Below are 21,552 nucleotides of genomic sequence, written 5' to 3'. Positions count from 1 at the left end.
GTATCAGTGTTTTTCCTGTATGTATGCACATACCCCATGTGCATGCCTGGTGTCCACGGACACCAGAAGAGGACATCGGATCCAATGGAACTGGAGTTAAGGGAGGTTGTTAGCTGCCATATGTGTGCTGGGAACAGTTACCTTTAACCGCTGGGCCATCTTCCCAGGCCCCTGTTTCTTATATTCTTTGGATATGTCTGACCACCTGCATTAGGCAGAATGGTGTCTCCACCCCAACGCCACCAAAGATGTCACCATCATAATCCTTAGAATTTATTAATATGTTAGGTTACTTGGAAAAGGGAGACAGGGTTTCGGATGCAGTTCAAGTCATTAGTCATCTGACCGTACCATAAAGGGATTATCCAGGATTATCTGGGTGGGTCCAACATAGACATGGTGTTTAAAATGTGGGCTTGGGAGACAGAAGAGGAAACCAGATGATACAGTGTGGGAAGAGGCTTGGAAGATGGGGGAAGAGAGTCAAGAGACCAGAAACACAGGTGGCCCTGGAAACTGGAAAAAGCCAGAAGTAGATCCTCTCTAGAACCTCCATAACAGCAGTCAGTCCTTCAGATCCCTTTATAACTCAGAAAGACCCATTTTGGACTTTTGTTCTAAAAAATAACAGGGCTGGAGAGATGGTCCAGTGGCTAAGAAAGAGCATTGGTTGCTCTTGAGAGGAACAGACTTTGGTTCCCAACACTGACATCAACCTCCTCACTACTGAATGTAATTCCAGCGCTAGGACCCTGACACCCTCTTCTGGCCCCTCTGGGCATTACACTCACATGTACATCCCATACACAGGCACACACGCATATACATAATTAAGAATAAAATAAGGAGCTGGGCGGTGGTGGCACAGGCCTTTAATCCCAGCACTCGGGAGGCAGAGGCATGTGGATCTCTGTGAGTTCGAGGTTAGCCAGGTCTGCGAAGTGAGTTCCAGGGCTACACAGAGAAACCCTGGCTTGGAGGGAAAAGAAAAACAACAACAAAACTCAAAAAGAATAGAATAAGGGCTAGAGAGTTGGCTGCTCTTCCAGAGGATCTAGCACGCACGTGGTGGTTCACAAATGTCTGGAACTTCAGTCCCAGGGCATCCAAAGCCCCCTTCTGACCTGGGAGGACACCAGGCAGGTGTGTGGTGAGTATACATGCAGGCAAAACACTCATACATATAAAATAACGAAATAAATGAAATAAACATTTTTAAAATCTTTTACAGGCTTGATTACAGGAGAGCTTTGGCAGCACATGCCTGTCATCCCACACTTGGGAGGCTGAGGCAGGAGGATTGTAAGTTTGAGGCCAGTCTCATAATGGACTCTATCTTTACCTGCCCCAACTCCACACACCCCCCACAAAGAAAACCAGACAAAATAGAAAACCAACAAGCAAATGAAACAAAATAAGACAAAATGAAAGCAAAATCCACAGTATTACATGTGTTGGGAATGGTTAGCTTGTGTGGCTTTGTTACAGGAGCAATGGAAAATTAACACATCGAGTTTTAAGGCTGGGAAATAAGCCCATTTCTTCAGACTAAGGGCTTCACCTAGGAGCAGCACCTCTGATGGGGGAACTTTTGCACCCCAGGACAACCAGCTTGTCAGAATCCAGGGGGAGATGTGGGGATACATGAGCAAGGATGCTGGAGTCAATGCTCTAGATCCCAAAGGAGTCAGACTGCTGAGCGTGGCTGATGCTGAGAGACGGGGAAGGCACCAGCATCCTAAGGCAAACCAGGGCAGGGCTGGCAACTAGGGGTGACCTGTGGACCAGGGCACCTGGGTGAGGAAGGGGCAGGGAGTACGTGGAGAGGAGCCAGGTGAGGGAACACCCAGTTCCTCTGGGACATTCAAGTGACACCTGTTGCCACAGACCGAATCAAGAATGAGGGTGGAATGGGCAGATCTATTGTCTCCACAACCACTGGCCCAGCCTGTTTCTGCTGTCCCCCACCCCACCGATGGGATAAAGCCTGCTGTCTTGGAGCCCAGGGAGATGCTGGAGCTGAGCAAGATGCAGGGCCTCGCAGGTGGGAGCCGGGCTCCCCTGGGCCTGCTCCTGATCTGTCTGTATCTGCCAGGTATGGAGGGCACTGGGGTCCTTGGGTAAAGGCGGGAGCGTGCACACGTAGGAGATGTGCACTTGGGTCCCCAGGGAAGTGAGAAGTGGCGGAAGACGCTTGCGGTGGAGGGAGCCAGGGAGTCAAAGGGGTGGCTGTACCAACTGTGATTCACTGACTGCCTTATCTTCTTTTTTCCTTCAGGCCTCTTTGCACGCAGCATTGAGGCACCAGAGGAGAAAGTCTCCCCACATTCGGGAAAACCTTCCTTCACCAGCCTCTTCAACTCCGGACAGCCTCAGCCCAAGCCAGACCCTGTGAATAATGAATTACCAAGGGTTCTTCCCAGGCTTCCCGAATCCCCAGAAGATGGCACTCTACCTGAGGGAGAATCAGAGATGCCCAGCCAGCCTCCCATCTGGGGGTGGTCCCCCATGGACTACTGGCTCTCCGAGGACCCTCAGCAAGGGATGGAGGCTGCTGCCGAGGACTACCCGGAGCAAGTGCGGCCAGATGTCCTGCCATACTTTTCCTCTGCATACGAGGCTTCCGGCCCCGAGGACTCAGAGCCTACACAGCTGCCTGGCTCCAGTCCACTGAGAACTGAGGCAGAAGCCTTTGCCCAGCACCCATTCTGGTTTTTCATCCACAGGTTATTGCCTGGTTTACCCTGGGGGATCCTAAGTCCCAGTGGATCTTGGGGAGGTGGAGGGGCAGGAACTGGGTGGGGGAGAAGGCCCATGCCTTACCCTTCTGGAATATGGGGTAGCAATAGTCAATTATCAGGTACCAGCTTGGGGGTTAATGGTCGGCACCCAGTAGCCAGTTGGGGGACCAATAGTCCGTATCCTGTAGGAAGCTGGGGGGGTAATGGTCCCTATCCTGCAGGCAGCTGGGGGGGTAATGGTCCCTATCCTGCAGGCAGCTGGGGGGGTAATGGTCTGTATCCTGCGGGCAGCTGGGGGGGAAATGGTCCCTATCCTACAGGAAGCTGGGGGACCAGTTGTCGGTATCCAGCAGGCAGCTGGGGGGCCAACTGTCGGAATCCAGCAGGTAGCTGGAGGCCCAATGGTCGGAATCCACTTCCTCCAGGAGTCCGCCCTCCTGGTCGGAATCCACTTCCTCCGGGAGTCCGCCCTCCTGGTCGGAATCCACTTCCTCCGGGAGTCCGCCCTCCTGGTCGGAATCCGCTTGCTCCAGGAGTCCGACCTCCTCCTGGTCGGAATCCGCTTCCACCCCGAGTCCGCCCTCCTGGTCGGAATCCGCTTCCTCCCGGGGCCCGACCTCCTGGCTCTTCTGGGAGCCTCCCAAACCTCAGTTTGCAGTGAGGCTACAAAGCTCAGCAGAAGCTCAGTCAGGCTCGGTCACGCGGTTTACCCATTTTTAATGCTTCCTCTGTTGACCTAAGCTGGTCGCCAATAAACACAAGCAGTTCTTGAATTGGATGTGTCTCCGTGTCTTTGTTTCTGGGAGTCATGGCCGTGCACCTGGGTCTTTCTCATTTTCTAGCCACCCTATGTCTCTCTGGGGTCCCCTGTAGAGCTAGAGGCCATCTTGTTGTCCCCATCTTTGGGGGAGAAAGGTCACAGCCCAGGTACTTGAGGACGGGCCCACTCCACGCTTTCACCCCCGTCAGGGTGGTAGAAGAGTTGAGAATTCACCCGAGGCGGGAGGGAGGGAGGGAGAGAAGGAGGAGGTCCGCCAAGCTGGCGCCAGGCCAGGAGGGACAAAAAAACCTTTCCGTTCACAGAACACGGGGCCAGGGAAGGTCCTATGGCCTATCTTTTATTGCTCAGACAGTCAAGCTTCTTGGAAATGGGGGGTGCATGGATCTCCTCCCTCACACGCATCACTTAGCGCTTTATGTGCAGAAAGCCGCAGACTTTGAACATCTGCTGACTAAACAGCAGCCCTGATAGAGGAAGAGAGAAAAGAGAAGCCAACAACCACTGTGACGGCATCCGTTGCTTTGTTCTCCTAGCTCACACAGCCCCTTCCTTTGGCTGAGCTGTGGTCTCTCCCTCCACCCTTCTGTTTTCCCAGGAACTCAGCATCCTGGGAACTCAGCATCCCTGCAGGATGGGAGGGAGGGCAGGGGGTGGGGTGGGATGGGGTGGGGTGGGGGTGGGGGGTGTATCTATCTACAAAGGCGAAGTCAGGGGGGGGCAGATAGGACTGCATTTTCTCCACTGTGTACTTTGCCCTCCCTGGACCAGGTGTGTGTACCCTTGTGCAGCCTGGCATCACCCAGTTCCAGGAGGCTAGACAACTTGTAGGAGAGAGGCAGGTAGCGCCTGAGGGATGGGAGTCACCTGCCTGAGTGGGACATGCTGTCCTGGTGTCTGTGATGAGAATTCCTTGTCTGAATACTTCCTCTAAGTCCATCTTTCCCCTCACCAACCACACCTCTTCCCCATTGCCTCAACCCAGCTCTCTTCCCTCCTTGGACTCTTGATTTTTCTTAGTCCTAGGGTAAGACTAGGGGACTGTTTTAAGCTTTTCTTCTAGACAGGTCCAAGGTCATTTCAGGCTTTCAAGCTACATTCTTGTTCTAGTTGTCCACCTTGCTATAGTCACTCCTAAACGCATTTTTGAGTTATGTGTCTAACTCACAGACCTGTTTTAATTGTACCAGTGAGACAAGGACCTCATATGTTTGCTGTTGCACCTCTTGAACAGTGTCTGGGCCAGGGTAAGCATTCAACAAACACTGAATGAGTAGGCAAGTCCTCTGTCTGTCTATTCATCAGTTCATCCATCCATCCATCTATCCATCCACCCATCCATCCATCCATCTATCCACCCACCCATCTATCCATCTACCCATCCATCCATCCATCTATCCATTCATCCATCTATCCATCCACCCATCTATCCATCCACCCATCTGTCCATCTATCCATCCACCCATCCGTCCATCTATCCATCCACCTACCCATCCATCCATCCATCCATCTATCCACCCACCCATCTATCCATCTACCCATCCATCCATCCATCTATCCATCCATCCATCTATCCATGCATGCACCTACCCATTCTCACCCACCCACAGGCAACACTGAACTAGTGTGATCTCCAAAGGCCCATGTATTACATACAGGCTTGGTCTCCAGCTTGGCAACCTTAGGAGGTAGTGGAAGTTTTAAGAGATAAGGCTTATCAGGGAGGACCTCAGGTCATCGCAGAGAGATCCTGTTACATAAGATCGTAGGACTCTGTCCTCTTTTTCTCTTTGCTCCCTGGTTCTCTGTGAGGTGAACGGTTTGGTTGACTAGCATGCTCCTGCCTGATGGACTGACTGCCTTACCACAGGCTCCAAAACAACAGGGGGCAATCTTCAAAGCTGAGTTCAAATAGAGCTGTTCTCTGTGAGCTGGTTATCTCCGATGTGGTATGGTAGCTGCCGACTAACACCAAGTCTCCACAGAGAACTGCTGCCGTGTCCTTCCCGGAGCCCCATGAAACTGGTCTTGGCTCACGCAACATCCATCACTTCACCCTCGTTATTACCTGTGACAAAAGTATTTTATGATTCTTTTTTACCAATAGGGAAAGAGTCAGAGACATGAAGCAACTCACACAGGCCATGAATGACAGAGGCGGTGACTTCAACCTCATTTTCTCATCCATCCAGGGAGTGTTCAGATACAAGTGCAATTTGCAGAAATACCAACTAACTTTTATTATGTGTGCCCGATCATGGACGAGGTGTTTGTATACACATCCTTCCAACTAATCTTCCCAAAAATCCCCCCAGGAAGGCGATAAAGTGCCCCTTGCACAGAGGAGATACTGAGGCACAAACAGGGTGGGCCAAGGGCTTTTACACACAGGACAGGCAACAGTGAGAGAAGCAGGTGAGCCGGCCTTGGCAAGAGTTGCTGATGACTCCTAAAATCTGGGAATGCAATGGTAGAGAGCTCTGAGTGGCTGTGGTCAATCATGTCAGAGTGGTCCTAAATTTTTATTTTTATGTGTATGAGTATTTTACCATCATGTATGTATGTATGTATGTATGTGTGCTCCACAAGTATGAGGTACCCAGTGAAGCCAGAAGAGGGCGTTAGATCCCCTGGAGGTGGAGTTATAGGCAGTTTATTTGACTTATACTTCTACATCACAATTCATCACTGCACTGTCTGGTTTTGTGTGTCAACTTGACACAAGCTAGAGTCATCAATGAGGAAGCAGCCTCAGCTGAGGAAATGCCTCCGTGAGATCCAGCTGAAATGCATTTTCTCAATTAGTGATCAATGAGGAAGGGCCCAGCCCATGGTGGGTGGTGCCATCCCTGTGGGCTGAGCAAGCCAGGGAAGCAAGCCAGTAAGCAGCTCCCTCCATGGCCTCTGCATCAGCTCCTGCCTCCAGGTTCCTGCCCTGTTTGAGTTCTGTCCTGACTTTCTTCAGTGATGAACAGCACTGCTGAAGTGTGAGCCTAATAAACCCTCTCCTCCCCAGCTTGTTTTATGGTCATGTGTTTCTCCACAGCAATAGAAACCCAAACTAAGATGATCACTGAAAGTCAAGACAGGAATTGAAGCAGAAACCGCAGAGGAGTGCTGTTCACTAGCTTGCTTTCCCTGGCTTACTCAGTTTGATTTCTTTTCTTTTTCTTTTTTCTCAAGATAGTGTTTCTTTGTGTAGTTTTGGAGCCTGTCCTGGAACTCACTCTGTAGATCAGTCTAGCCTTGAACTCACAGAGATCCGCCTGCCTCTGCCTCCCAAATGCTGGAATTAAAGGCATGTGCCACCACCATCTGGCAAGTTTGATTTCTTATACAACCCAGGACCACCTACCTGGGCAGGGCTGGCACTGCCCACAATGGGCTGGTCCTTCCCACATCAATCATTAATCATTAAAATGTCCCATAGACTTGCCTACCGGCCAGTCTGTGAATACACCTAAACTCCCTGAGTTGTATGCCTTAAATGGGACCCAAAGCTCCTGTTACCCACCTACCACCCTCAATCCTGAACCAAACAGGCCCTCACGACCAAGACAACACCCTGCACCTGACAAACATCCCCGTGAGAAAGAGTGGCCACACATTCCAGGTGTTTTCACAAGTCTCTTGAGAGAAAAAGGAGAATGCCGACCAGCGGACGGAAGCAGACAGAGGGTGCCTACCCTCCCAGCTGAGGAAAGGGAACAGACACAGGTGCTGGTCTACAGACAGGCAATACCAAAGCCAGACTGCGGGCCTTCCACTGACGTGAGCGATGGGTGGAAACGGCCTGGCTGGAGGAAGGACTACTGTCTGGGCCGGGGAGTCTCGCCACCTCCGTGCCAGTTGCCTTCCTGGGTTTCAGCGTTGAAAGTGTCGGGTAGCTTTGCGACCTGGGACTGGCTATCTGTAAGAGGGAAATCACTAGACAAGCCTCATGCTGCCAGAGAATTGAGGTAGCCTTGTAACACATTCAGCTCATGGTATACAGAGGATGGAGGGAGCTATTATCACTGCATAAGTGAAAACGTCTGACACTGAAGTTGGCCCCACACTGGAGAGCGCTGAGGAAGGCTTCCTGGACCGCTCCTTGAGAGGACACCAATGTGCAGACCAAGGGAGCACAAGACAGATTTGGGACCCTGTGGGGTCTTTAACTCACTGTTATCTGCCCAGGCCCTCTGGGGGCAGCCCTTGCCCAGCTCTAGGCTGCTTTCTGTTCCTGTGAATTGGTCTACCTGAAGCATTTCATGTAAGTAAAATCACACAAGAGTTTATCGACTGTTAGCACAGTGTCTTCCGTGTATCAGTACTCCATTCTTTTCTTGTCAGATTATTATTATTATTGAATCAGGGTCTTGCTATGTAGACCACCCAGGCTGACCTTGAACATGTGATGATCCACCAGTCTCTGTCTTCCCAGTGCTAGGGTTACAGGCTAGTATTAAAGACCTGTAATGACAGGCTATCATAGACTTCTTTTTAGATACACAGCTTTTCACATAGATTTTTAAAAGTTTGCAGTCTACTCTCTCCTACTAAAATAAAATATTTTAGAGTCTCCCTTGGGCTGTTAAGATGACTTGTCGGGTAAGGGCTCTTGCAGTGGAACCTGATGACCTGAGTTCAATCCCGTGGTGGAGGGAGGGAACTGACTCTGAAAGCACCGCCCTCCACACTTGTGATGTAGTGCATGAATGCACACACACACACACACACACACACACACACTATTAATAAATGTGAAAAAAAATTTTTTGGTTTTTTGAGACAGGGTTTCTTTGGTAGCCTTTGCTGTCCTAGAACTCGCTCTGTAGACCAGGCTAGCCTCAAACTCACAGAGATCCACCTGCCTTTGTCTCCTGTGTGCTGGGATCAAAGGTGTGCAACACCACCACTCGGCTTGTGAAAGATATTTTTAATTTAAGTCTCCATTGGCTATCATTCTATAATCCATTTTCTCTTCAAAATGTTGACTTGAACAATTAGCATTATTAAGTATACATCTTGTTTGCATTTTGTTATAATTAGAATCATTTAATATTGTAGGAAAGAAGGAATTGAGATGACTTGGCTAGCTCTCCTGAGTGATTTTGGTATAAAATTACCATCTTGGTATCTGTTTATTGAAGCTGACTTCTCTTTCATTTTTGCCTTGGATATTATTTGTCAGACATCGTTTAAAAAATTTTAAAATATTTGTTAGATTTATTTATTTCACATGTATGAATATTTTGTGTGCCACCTGCATCCCTCGGAGTTCAGAAGAGTTACAGTCAGTTGTAGCCACCGTGTGGGTGCTGGAAACTGAACCAAGTCCTCTGTAGAAGCAGCCAGTGCTCTTAACCACAGAGCCATCTCTCCAGCTCTTGCCAGATGATCGCACTTCTTTTCTTTCTTCCTTCCTTCCTTCCTTCCTTCCTTCCTCCCTCCCTCCCTCCCTCCCTCCCTCCCTCCCTCTCTCTCTCTCTCTCTCTCTCTCTCTCTCTTTCTTTCTTTTTTTCCGAGACAGGGTTTCTCTGTGTAGCTTTGCACCTTTCTGGAACTCGCTCTGTAAACCAGGCTGGCCTCGAACTCACAGAGATCCGCCTGCCTCTGCCTCCTGAGTGCTGGGATTAAGGGCGTGAGCCACGACTGCCCAGCTTTTTTTCTTTCTTTCTTTCTTTTTTCTTTCAGATGGTCGTATTTCAATGAAAGTTCGTACTAAAAGCAGGGTTACTTGGCTTTCTCGCAGTTCCCTGTAGGTAGGTTTCTTCTCTGTTTGCAGAACTTAAAATAAGTGTTCCCTCCACTTAGGACACACAATTAGCAGGGAGACAAAAACCCAATAGGTCTTCATTGTTCACGTCAGTTCTGAAGACGGCTCTTCCTTCTGTCTTCCGGGCCCTTCCTGTGAACAGTGTCTTTTGAGTATTATAATCCCAGGGGCTTTCGAAGCCTCGGTTTACTCCAATTAATTAACCGTAATTACCATTCCTCCCCCCTCGGCTCTCCTGCTGACGTGTCTCCACTTGAACAATGGTAGATTCTTTCAGACCTGTTGTTCTTTCCAGCACTTTCTTTGGTGTTCTTGAAGACACCTTTGCTTTCTGGAAAGGACAGAACATTCCAGTCCTGCCCTGATCTTCCCTGAGTGGTGAAACCAGCCATCGCCCGAGCCGTGCATTCTAAGCCTCCCCCCCCCCTTCCTCTGCAAGAGCAGTAAGTGCTCTTGACTAGCCATCTCTCTGGCTCCAGGAGACACTCATCTCTTCAGGTGGAGACCGATTTGAAACCACAGAGGAGGCGCTGGCATCTGAATGGAGTCGGTAGTCGAGTGCGTTTCTCCTGGGAAGTAAGGAGACAGCTCAGTGGTAGAGCTCTTGTCTGGCATGCATGAAGCCTTGACCTTGGTCTTCACGATTGGAAATGAGAAGAGCTAACTCATCTGTTGTTGACGACCTTTAAATTAGACAAATGATTTCAAATGACTGAATGTGCTGACTTAAGTATATGTATCGTATCCTCCTTAACTTTTCATTTTTGTTTCTGAGGCAGAGTATCGCAGAACCCAGACTGGCCTTCCACTGGCTGTGCGGCTGCTAATCCCAGCCCTCCTGCTACTACCTCCCATGCACCTATATGTTATAGATTCTTTAAAAATTTTGCCAGGTATGATGGTGCACACCTCTAACCCCAGCACTCAGGAGACAGAGGCAGGTAGATCTATAACGAGTTCCAGGCTACCTAGTGAGACCTTGTCTCAAAAAAATTTTTTTTAAATATTTTGTGTATACATGTGTGTCTCTCTGTGTGTGTGTCTATCTGTGCACCACACACATGCAGGTGCCTGTGGAGGCCAGAAGAGGACGTAGGACCTGTGAGAGCTGGAGTTGTAGGCAGCTGTGAGTCCCTGACGTAGGAGCTGCAACTGACCCGGGGTCTTCTGCTTTACCCATTCTCAACGGCGGAGCTGTCTTCTGATCCCACGTTTACCTTTGCAAACAATTCCCTGAAGGGGATGGGAGGGAATAAGTGTGGGTGGTCCAGGAGGTAGATCGGGGTGCTCCCAGCATCTTCAGTAGGGACAATGCACTATGTGCACCCAGGACAACTGAGGTACCTGAAGCTTGCCAGGGGCCGACTCCAGCCAAGCAAGTCACGGGAGGAAGTGACTCCTCAGATGTTTCTGTAGGGCCTGGCCTGGTGCATGCATGAGGGAGGTGTCTTTGTTTAATTATTAAATTTGTTTCCTGTTTATGCCCTTCTTTCTCACATGGGGATCCTTGTGACTCCTGCCCGGAGCTTAGTCAGTCTCCTAATTGTCTCACACAGACAGGCTCTGTCTTCTCCAGTCCTCCAAGCTAGCTGTCATACCACTCCCTGCTTAAAGGCTAGCTGGCTGTAGACCTGGAGCTCACACAAAAAGCCAGTCCTGTGCAGCCACCCGACCCTCTGGACTGGGCTGATTTTGCTCCTTATCCTCACCTTGGGCAGGCATGGCTATCAGGAATGGCATTCCAAATGTTCAGTGAGTCAAAGAATCAGCATGTAAATGCTGCAGGTACCTGCCCACTGACCTGCCTGCTGACCTACCCCATGGCCTGCCCTTAAAGCCGGGATCACTCTGCACCCGGCTCCTGTCATCCACCCACCTCTTCCTCTGTCTAGTAAATGGTCCATCCACCCACTAGATTCTAGTCCCAGAGGTTTCTAGTTCACAAAGTCTGGGGAGCCTTAGGGGAGTATGGGATTGGGAATAGAAGGAGGGGAAAGGGGATCAGAGGGAAGACTGAAGAAACGGAATCGTTCCTGGTGCTTTAAAAACTGTTAGCGCTGGGAAGATGGCTTATTGGTAAGCTGCCTGCATGACAGGCATGGGTTTGATCTCCAGCATATGCATTGAAAACTGGTTGTTGGGGCTGGAGACATGGCTCAGCAGGTAAGAGCACTTGTTCTTGCAAAGGACCTGGATTTGGTTTCCAGCACCCACATGGCAGCTTATAGCAATCTTTAACTCAAGTTCCAGGAGATCCAGTGTCTTCTTTTGGTCTCCACGGGCACCAGGCATGCACATGGTGCACATACGTTCATATACATAAATAAAAATAATGTTTTTTTAAAAAGTTGGGTATGGTGGAGAATGATTCAAACCCCAGTGCTGGGGGTAATGGGGTCCCTGGGACTCACTGGCTGGCCGTCCTGCTCCAGATCCCAATGAGAGACACTGTCTCAGAATACCAGGTGGATGGATAGTGCTTGAGAAGGAACCCTCTGGCCTCCATGTTCATGCACATCTACATAAACATGCAAATACTAACTTAAAATAGCTTTGTTAAAAACTCAAGAGTAACTACTAATTAAAAGAGAGCAAGGGGCTATGTCTTCAGCTACTGGGCAGGCTGAAGTGACCACAGTGAAGAGCAGGTAAATAAAGGCATCTAGACCACGGGTTGGACCTGCCCACCTCATTCTATTCAAAAGCTTGAAGGTGGGGAGGGGCCGGAGCGGCCAAGGGAACCTGGCCTCCTGCACAGGCAGACCCTGCCTCTGGTCACTGAAAGTTCATCTGTTTTAAGAGTCTGTTCATGAATGGTTACTCTGGTGGGGGAAGCGTTCCAGAACTTTTCAGCTTGTAACTTTGTTCTTTTTCAGGGACCATGCAGAGTGGTTCACAATGAGACCAGAACACCAAACAGACAAGCCCATGTATCCGCAGGTGACTCACAGGTGAGTGTCCTGACCCTTGGCCACCTCCCCACGCTCATGCTACCTTTCTCATGACATTGAATAATTATAGCTCTGGCTAATGCAACTAATGAGCCAGACATAAGCTCTCTCCACCTCAGTTTCCTTGTCTGTGAAATGGGGATGATCAGCGCTCCCACGTCATAGGACTGTTGGGAGGAAGCCGCCCAACATAACACATTAGATGCTCAGCGCTGTGTCGCACTGCCTTTAGATGTTAAAGCAAGGCTCATATAAATGATCCTGTGCGCTATGACTAGGTTGAGATGCCCCTCAAGTATCCCCCTCTCCGATTTTGACTTCATCGTCATCATTGGGGGGGGGGTCTGATTGGCAGATCGGCCTTTTCTAGGTAGCTCGCAACCAGGACTATGGGAAAGAACATTTTACCTCGGTAGTTAAGTGGCCAGGCCCTGGAGACCTACAACAGTCCCCGAGTTCGACTCAGTTTCTTTTCTGGGTGTGGAGTCTTGGGACGATGCTGCCGCTCAGTGGTGTAGCCCTTTGGCCTCAGAAGACAAGACCGTGTGTGATGAGTGAACTCTCCACGGGAGAGGAAGAAAGGGGCCAGCACGAAGGGACCAAGCCCAAGGCAGCAGGACCCTGAGCAGGCAGGCCATGGCATAGACACATCTGTAGCCGTCGGCTGGCGGCAGCCGGACAATTTGTAAGACAGGGTAGGTCATATCCTCTTGGCGGGGATGGGACGATGAGTCGCAGGACTCAGCGCAGCCGATGCTCCAGTCATTGCCAAGGCTACAATCATTCATTTCCCCCACTGCTATTCAGTACAAGGGTGTAGTAACCCACACTTCCAAAAAAAGCACCTGCCATCCCGGGCTCCGCCGCTAGAGGGCAGGCTCTGTCTGCAGAAGATGGCACCGGGGGCTGACAGACCGTGTCTGGGTATCCAGGGCCAAGGCACGTGGGCCAGCGTTTCAAGGTACCAGCCACTGGTCTCCCCTTCCCCATTCTCTCCCTCATGAATTCGTGAGGTCTCTTCCAGGCCTCTCGTGGACACGGCTTCTTTACTATAACTCAGTCATAATGAAGCCTAAATTCCCCTGCCACTGTCCCGTCCCCCAAGAAAACCCAACGCTTTTACTCTTTGAAGATAAAATAGCCATTCAAACCTCTCCTTTAGCCCAAAGAGGAAAAATAACTCTTATTATTTATTTATTTATTTATTTATTTATTTATTTATTTATTTATTTATTTATTTCTCAAGACAGGGTTTCTCTGCAAAACAATCCTGGCTATCCTGGAACTCACTCTGTTGATCAGGCTGACCCTGAACTCACAGAGATCCACCTGCCTCTGCCTCCCGAGTGCTGGGATTAAAGGCGTGCGCCACCACCGCCTGGCAATAACTCACTTTTCACTCCTGCAGACTTTGTATTCGAAGACAGTCTTAGTAGGTAGCTGAGGCTGGCCTTGAACCCCGACCCCCTGCCTCTGCAGTACTGGGATAACAAGTATGTCCCACTGTGCCTGGTTTTCTATAGAGCTGCAGCCTCCTGGCCACATCTGATTTCCCAGGGCTGTTGTGGTGATGGACGGTTCGAAGGCGCTCTGTCTGTGGCGGCATCCACCACCGCCTGCAGCAGAGCCCCTTGGGGGCAGGAACTCTGTGATTCCAGGCTGAGCTAGCGAGTCACGCAGCCTCACGCAGCCGGCTGACATCCCCTTCTCCGCTGCCTCCGAAGCCCGGAGCCCGAGGCGCAGCTCCAGCAGCTCCTGCTGCTGCGGTGGGCGATTGTCTCTTTGCCTCCGGGACCCACTGGCTCCTTCATTTCCTTCCCCATTTCTCTTTCCTCTTCTTCTGTTCTTCCTGCTGCCCTTTCTGGCCACTATCAGAGAGTTGAGTTGATGGTGCCCGGGGTCCTGGGGACTTTGCTCTTCTCTGTGGCTCTTTTTAGCTGTGACCCGTGGACAGGAAGCTCTTAGGTGGGTTCACTTTGGGCTTGCCACCTGGGGGCCAAATTTAACTTCTGATATGAGGGTCTTTCTCTTCTCCTCAGTCTACTCATTTGTGTTCTGGCTTTCTTAGATTAGTCTACTCCCTCTCCTGTTACTATTGCTTCTGTTACAGTTATCTCTGGTGCCATGGCTAGAATCTATGGCTCACGATCACCAGGCAAGCATCTACCAGTGAGCCACACTCCCCTGTTCCCATCCACTCATTTCAATATTTCTTTTTCTTTTAGTCTTTTAAAAATGTGTGTGTATGTGTGTTTTACTTGCCTGCATGTCTGTGTACCACATACATGCCTAGTGCCCAAGGGACCAGAAGAGGGTATCAGATTCCCTGGAGCCACAGATGGTTGTGAGCGGCCAAGGGAGCCTGGCCTCCTGCACAGGCAGACCCTGCCCTGGTCACTCAAAGTTCATCTGTTTTAAGAGTCTGTTCATGAATGGTTACTCTGGTGGGGGAAGCGTTCCAGAACTTTTCAGCTTGTAACTTTGTTCTTTTTCAGGGACCATGCAGAGTGGTTCACAATGAGACCAGAACACCAAACAGACAAGCCCATGTATCCACAGGTGACTCACAGATGAGTGTCCTGACCCCTGGCCACCTCCCCAAGCTCATGCTGCCTGCCTCTGTCTCCTGAGTGCTGGGATTAAAGGTGTGCACCACCATGCTTGGTCCTCTTTCTAATGACCTTGGTCTTTCCCGGAGGGTCTGAGGTTCCCTGGGATCCCTGCAGGAGATGGCAGTTGCTGCCCATCAAGGAAGTTCATTAGTAAGTTTCATCACGTATAATGTTCTCTTTGTCCTTTTAAATTGTTTAGAAGGTAAGTTCACTAAGGTTTCTTCTATTGTGGCTTTATATATGTGCATCTAATGTAAAAGTTGCCATGTGAACCTTTATACTTACAATTCAGCGGCATTGGTTACATGGCACCGTGTTAAACAACCGTCACCACTGCTGTTTCCAAAATTTCCCATCACTGCACTTGCCACACCCACTAAACAGCAGCATTTACACCCCCCAACCTCCAACCCCCTACTCCCCCACCTCCCACCCCCGCTCCCAGTCCTTGGTGGTCCCCAGTCTTCTCTGTCTCTTCGAGCTCCGCTCTTAAATAGCGCAGTGGAGTCCTGCAGTGAACTCTTAGTGACTGGCACGGTGTCGTGTGCGGTGTATCCATCTGTGGCACGTCACCAGAACACATTCCACTCAAAGGCTGAACAGCAGCCACAGCAGCAGGTCAACATGCTTTAACGCATTCTCATGCAGATTTTTAACAACCTAACATTTTTTTCAGCTTAAAAATTACACTGATTATACCTGTATATGTGCAATGATTGATTGATGATGTTTATTTATGTGCAAGTGTTGCCATGGAGTGTGCATGGAGACCAGAAGATCAAGATCAGTTGTGGGAGTCAGTTTTCTCACACGGCCATGGGCAGAGACTACAAGGCGTTAGTGATTAAGTCCAAGTGGCCCTGGGTCTCACACTGAGGATAGGATCAAAAGAACTTCCCTTTGGATAGTTTAACCAGGAGCGAGTCCAGATGTGAGTTCTCTGCTCCGTGTTCTCTGTGTCTTCTGTCCTCTCTCTGTTGTATGAGTCGGAATCCATGCCTGCCTGAGGCTGCCTTGTGAACCTGTCCCTCTGTCTGTGTGTCTGTCTGTGTTGTGTGGTATCCGTCATGTCTGTCTGTTTCTTCTCTATGTGTGAGTGGTGTCTATCAGTTTCATTAGATATTGAATTTATTTTGGGGAGTTGTGCATTTAGAAACCTTTTGTTGTTGAGAATGTTCATGACTCCCACATTCGATTACACCGTTCCCTGCTTTGAAAACCTTTGAGCCCAGAATCACCGCAACTGGCGAAGGAATGTCTCCGCTCTTACCCCTAGGTGGCGCTGTCACATCTTTCAACGCAAGGGACTGCATCATCTTTTCCGGGGCAAAGCCCTGCAGAAGTCCATTCTCCATATTCTCTTCCACTGGGGTTTCTCTCTCTCTCTCTCTCTCTCTCTCTCTCTCTCTCTCTCTCTCTCTCTCTCTCTCTCTCTCTCTCTCTCACACACACACACACACACACACACACACTGTATTTATTAGCACATGTGGCTTTCTGGGACAGCTCTAAAATAAATTTTACTATGGAAAAGTTTCGAACTTACCCGAAGTTAGGAAAAATAGTACCACATAGATTCAGCAATAGTTAACATCTGCCAGGCTTGAAACGATTTTTCATGTTATGTTTCATCACCCTTAAAAGAGTTATAGGATTGGCCGGGCAGTGGTGGCGCATGCCTTTAATCCTAGCATTTGAGAGGCAGAGGCAGGTGGATCTCTGTGAGTTTGAGGTCAGCCTGGTTGACAGAATTCCAGGACAGCCGTGTAGAGAGACCCTGTCTTTAAAAAACAAAAAGGCATAGAGTGGACTAGTAATGCCCTGTGCTTAGTAAAACTACTGTATCTTAGGAAAGTTCTGGAAACAGACCCATATTTCAGTTGTCCTGGGGACCTCTCAGACTCTAACAGAAGGGGAATACACCTTCTTTCTCCACTTGTCCAGTCTCCTGATTAACATGTGATGGTAATGACTGAACTCTCTCCAGATAATGACCATCCTCTCCACCCTGTGCCCCCCCACGCTTGGGACAGAACCTGGAGCCTTGTGCCCACACCACACAAGTGATCTACCTCTGGGCCCAAACCGGCAGCTCTCTGAGTAGCAGGATAAGAGCTTGCCCTGTGGAAGGTCAGAGTGGGGAGCTGAAAGCAGCCTGGATTGCAGGTTTTTACAAGAGACAGTGATGGCCCACCCTGTACTAGGGATAGACTCCGAGTAACAGGAAAAATGAAGACTGAGTCATATAAAGCATTAAATAAAATGCATTTCACCCTTGATAAGTATACACACACACACACACACACACACACACACACACACACACACACATCTTTTACCAAATGGCTATCGTGCCACCCACATCCTGCCTGTGGACCAACCCTTTCCTACACTGCCATGAGTATTGACAGGCACAGATTCCTTTCTGGAGTTTCTCTCAGCTGAAGGTTTGCCCCTCCTGGCAGGAGGCATTCACTAACTGTCAAGACACCTGCCTTCTGGAACAGCCTCTGCTGGGGTGTCTGCCACTCACATTTCACTCAGATGTCAGTAGGGCGCTGTGCCTGCCAGGGGCTGATGGAGGGCTTCTGGACTTCAGAGCCTCATCTATGTTTTCTCATCTTTGAAGACTGAGCTGTCTCTGGCAGAGTCTAGAAAACACAACAGAGAGGTGGCTCAGTGGTTAAGAGTGCTTATTGCTCTTCCAGAGGACCTAGATTTGGTTTACAGCACCCCTGATGGGCAGCTCACAATCACCTATGATTCCAACTCCAAGGGATACAACGCCCTCTTCTGGCCTACACAGGCACCTGCAGTCATGCGCACATACCCACCTCTCATGCACATAAATAAAAATAAAATCTAAAGAAAAAAAGCAGTGTTGACTTCATGAGTAAATGAAGTAAATTTTAAAAAAATGCAGTTGATGAGGAGAGGTGTCTGTCTGTGTGCACAGAGCTCCGGGAACTTGAGCCCAAGTCATTAGAGAGTCTCAAGAGCAGCTGTCTTCCTGTTGGACTCCGGCCACGACTGAGGGGACACATAATACACTGAGTCTCAGGGCACAGAGCACAGTGGCTCCATTAGCAGAAGGCTCACTGAGTCTTGGGTTTCTGGAAGGGTAGCAGAAATCAGGAGAGGGCCAGACAAACCATGGAGAAAACTCTGAAAACTACACGATTGTCTGAAATGTGTGGACTGCACTGCACTCAGCTCTGGACAGGAGGGTAACTGTGAGTAGAGACAAGCTACAGAACACTGGACAGGAAGCTGAGAGGCTCACCGCACCCAAGAAGCACTGCCTGATACATATGTAAATCTTCAAGAATGCGGGAATGTCCAGACACCACAGTCAAAGGGAAGAGCCAGTCTTCATGGGTGGTGATCTTTCCTGATTGAGTTTTTGAAAAATATTTTTATTTTTAAAAGCTTTACTTTTTAATTTCATGAATGTCTGTGCACACAAGTGCAGGTGCTGCTGCTGGCCACAAGAGGGCACCAGATCCATGGGAGCTGGAGTTGTTTCGGATGGTTTTGAGTTGTTGGATGTGGATGTTGAGAATAACTGAACTCTACAAGATTCTCTACAAGAGCATCAAGTGCTCTTAACCACGGAGTCATCTCTCCAGCCTTGATTTTTTTTTTAAAAAAAATTAGTACAATTCTTTATGCCTTAATGAATATCAATGCCTAAAAAGAGTTCTTCAAGTCTCATGCAGAAGCCGCAGCATGCTCTGTGCCCTGAGACTCAATGTGGTGTGTGTCCCTTCAGTCTTGGCCAGAGTCCAACAGGAAGGCCATTGCTACCACCAGTCAGGTCCAAAGCCCTTGCATTGTTTTTATCTTTCTGTGTCTTCTTTTTAAATATTTATTTTTAATGTGCACGAGTGTTTTGCCTGCATATATGTATGTCTATGCACCACATGTGTGCCTGGTGCTCATGGAATCCAGAAGAGGATGTCGGATCCTTTGGAACCGGAGTTACAGATGGTTGTGAACTGCAGTGTGGATGCAGATGGACCTGAACCCAGGTCCTTTCCAAGAACAGTATGTTGCCCTTATCTGCTGAGCCATTCTCTCCAGCCTCAATTTTCTGTTTTATTTCTTAACAGGGCTGGGATTAAAGGTATGCACCACTACCACCTGGCCCCAGGCCCCATAATTTTAATCTCAGAATTGAAGGAGGCATTAAGAAATTACACAGTTCCCATCCCCTGCTTGTGCTTTCAAAGACCCTGGTTTACAAAGGATGGAAGAAACTATGATTTTGTAATTCTGAGTGTTAGTTTCAGAAAACCATGTAAAACACACCAAATCCTACTGATATAAAAAATGCTGGGCTGGAGAGATGGCTCAGAAGTTAAGAGCACCGACTGTTCTTCCAGAGTTCCTGAGTTCAATTCCCAGCAACCACATGGTGGCTCACAACCACCTGTAATGAGATCTGGCGCCCTCTTCTGGCCTGCAGGCACACATGCAGACAGAGCATTGTATAAATAATAAATAAATTTTAAAAAAAATTGCACCACAGAGACACACTGGTGTTCAACAGGCAGAAGAAAACCCACTACCACAAAGGACAGCGTCTCCGGGCACTGCAGAGAACGGCTGACTCGGAATGTGAGACCATCACTCTGGGTAATGCTGCTGGTTGCGGGCAGGGAGCTATGAGATTGCAGACAGCAACATTTTTCAAATCATATAGTATAATCAATACAAACAGAATGAAACTAGAAAAAAACCATGTGGTGTAGTTAGTATACAAGGCTCATTTCTTAGTGTTTGAGTGCGTGTATGCAACACAAATAAACATATGAGCACACAAATAAATGTGAGCACACAACTATACGCACAAATGCAGAAACACAACATAATACACTGTGATAAAAATGAACAAAGACTCAGAAGAGCTGTCCCTGTCCAGCAGGACAGACTGCATCCTGGTTAACATTCTTCAGCACTCACCTCCGAGTTTCTAATCCACCCCAGGACTTGCTGCACTCCACCTTTGTGCTGTTACAAACTATTTTCCTTCTTTAACTAATTTTGTTTGCTTGTTTTTGTTTTTGATTTCTGAGACAGGGTTTCTCTGTGTAACAGCCCTAGCTGTCCTGTAGACCAGGTCGGCCTTGAACTCACAGAGATCGGCCTGCCTCTGCCTCCCGAGTGCTGGGATTGAAGGCGTGCGCCACCATCCCTGGCTAGGCTTCTCTAATTCTTGCTTGGCATCTTCATACACCTGAGAAAAGAGGTCCTCTTTAGATCTCCTTCCATCTAGGTAAACAATCTCCCAGGTGGTGTTCATTTCTTGTCTGTGTTTTGGGTACATGGGCCACACGTGGCCATCAAAGAACCCTGGAGGGTCTAGAGGTCATACACCCTTGTACTCCCTTTCCTCTTGATTCTTCATATGGAATGGTCAGAAAGTAGCTTCTGTCCCATATGGTGCCCAGTGGTTATCATTTAAGAGGAGGAAACTTTCAACAGTTAAAATGGGAACCCCTTGAGCACTTTCCACGGCTGCTGGTCCCACAGAGTGCCCTGGGGTTTCATCCACTACGAAAGGGCTGACATCATTTTTTCCATGTTAAGCGCTTCAAGCACATCATACAGCAAAGACCCCTTTCCCTCTCTGTCTGTCTCAGACTCTGGCTTGAGGAAGTCATCCTGAGATAGTATGCTGCAATTGGGAAGGTGTTTCCACAAGTTCTCACCCACTGTTTGTCACGCCACCTATCCCAAGGACAAATGTCTTCATAATATGAAATAATTTCATCATTTTACGTCTTCCTAAGATTTCTGGAGCAGGTTCGAATCCTCTCCAGCCAGGCTGCAGAGCAGGCCACAGGAGGGTCTGAAGCACACTGCTGTAGGGCCTCACTCCTTGATTTTATCCACCAACTCCACAGGGGCTAAATTCACCTAGGCGACATACCCCTGGGCACAACTGTGAGGGGCTGTCTGGATTAAGGTAAGCCCCCAAGGCCGTCTGTAAGGATTATCTTTTATTTTTATGTGTATAGGTGTTTTGTGGGCAGTGCGGGTAGGGGCCAGGAGAGGATGTCGGATCCCCTGGAACTGGAGTTACATGTGGTTGTGAGCCTCCATGTGGATGCTGGGAATAAAACCTGGGTCCTGTGGAAGAACTGCCTACTGAGCCGTTTCTACAGCCTCTCACCAAATTTTCTTAAATCTGTGTTTCCAAACCTTGCTTTTCATCATCAGCGGCTCTCCTCACGTAGCATCGGTGCCTATCCACCAGCTGCCTCTCAGCTCTCCATCTTCTAACAGCTTTTTGCAGCCAGCGCAATACTAAGCTATGCCAGCAGAGGGCGCGGGGGGAGAACGCTGCCGGAGGAAAGAACGCTGGTTTTCTGGTGGCGGCTGGGGCTGGAACTGTCAGGGGTCAGCACAGCGACAGTCAGGGGTCTCGGTCCCAGCTGCGTGCTAAGGGCACGCGTTCCCTCCACGCGCTGGCCCAGACAGGGACTCTGAGTGCCTTGGGCCTGGCCTATAGTAAGTGGCTTCCCGCCGCCCCTCTCCCTTCCGACCTCTGCCTCACCCGCCCCAGACGGTGACCCCAGGATAGAAGTGATGTCATCTGCCAGCCAGGGGCTCCTGCCGCTTGCCCTGCGGTCTGGTGCAGAAACTCACTTTCCGTGGGTCCTCTCGCTCAGCCCGGGGAAGGCTTCTGGGTTCTCCTTACATA

The 21,552-nt window shown here is 49.3% G+C and overlaps 1 protein-coding gene and 1 pseudogene across 1 annotated transcript; one reads left to right on the top strand and one right to left on the bottom strand.

Annotated features, from left to right (window-relative positions):
- The first annotated feature begins 1,991 nt into the window (after positions 1-1,991).
- On the top strand, positions 1,992-3,519 carry C16_21H6orf15 (chromosome 16_21 C6orf15 homolog). Its single transcript, XM_028887943.2, has 2 exons — positions 1,992-2,095; positions 2,279-3,519. Exons 1-2 carry the CDS (start codon positions 2,011-2,013, stop codon positions 3,400-3,402), a joined length of 1,209 nt encoding a protein of 402 aa, XP_028743776.2. The 5' UTR covers positions 1,992-2,010; the 3' UTR covers positions 3,403-3,519.
- A 10,101-nt stretch (positions 3,520-13,620) lies between these two features.
- On the bottom strand, positions 13,621-20,601 carry LOC114705826 (annotated as a pseudogene).
- Between the last annotated feature and the right edge of the window lie 951 nt (positions 20,602-21,552).

This window comes from Peromyscus leucopus, chromosome 16_21 (genome assembly GCF_004664715.2).
Source record: "Peromyscus leucopus breed LL Stock chromosome 16_21, UCI_PerLeu_2.1, whole genome shotgun sequence".
NCBI classification, from domain to species: domain Eukaryota; kingdom Metazoa; phylum Chordata; class Mammalia; order Rodentia; family Cricetidae; genus Peromyscus; species Peromyscus leucopus.
This window is presented reverse-complemented; position numbering and strand designations above follow the sequence as displayed.

Coding starts and splice junctions, on each gene's coding strand:
- C16_21H6orf15 (XM_028887943.2), top strand. CDS start 2,011: ATGCTGGAGCTGAGCAAGATGCAGGGCCTCGCAGGTGGGAGCCGGGCT. Junction 2,096..2,278: donor GATCTGTCTGTATCTGCCAG/GTATGGAGGGCA, acceptor TTTTTCCTTCAG/GCCTCTTTGCACGCAGCATT.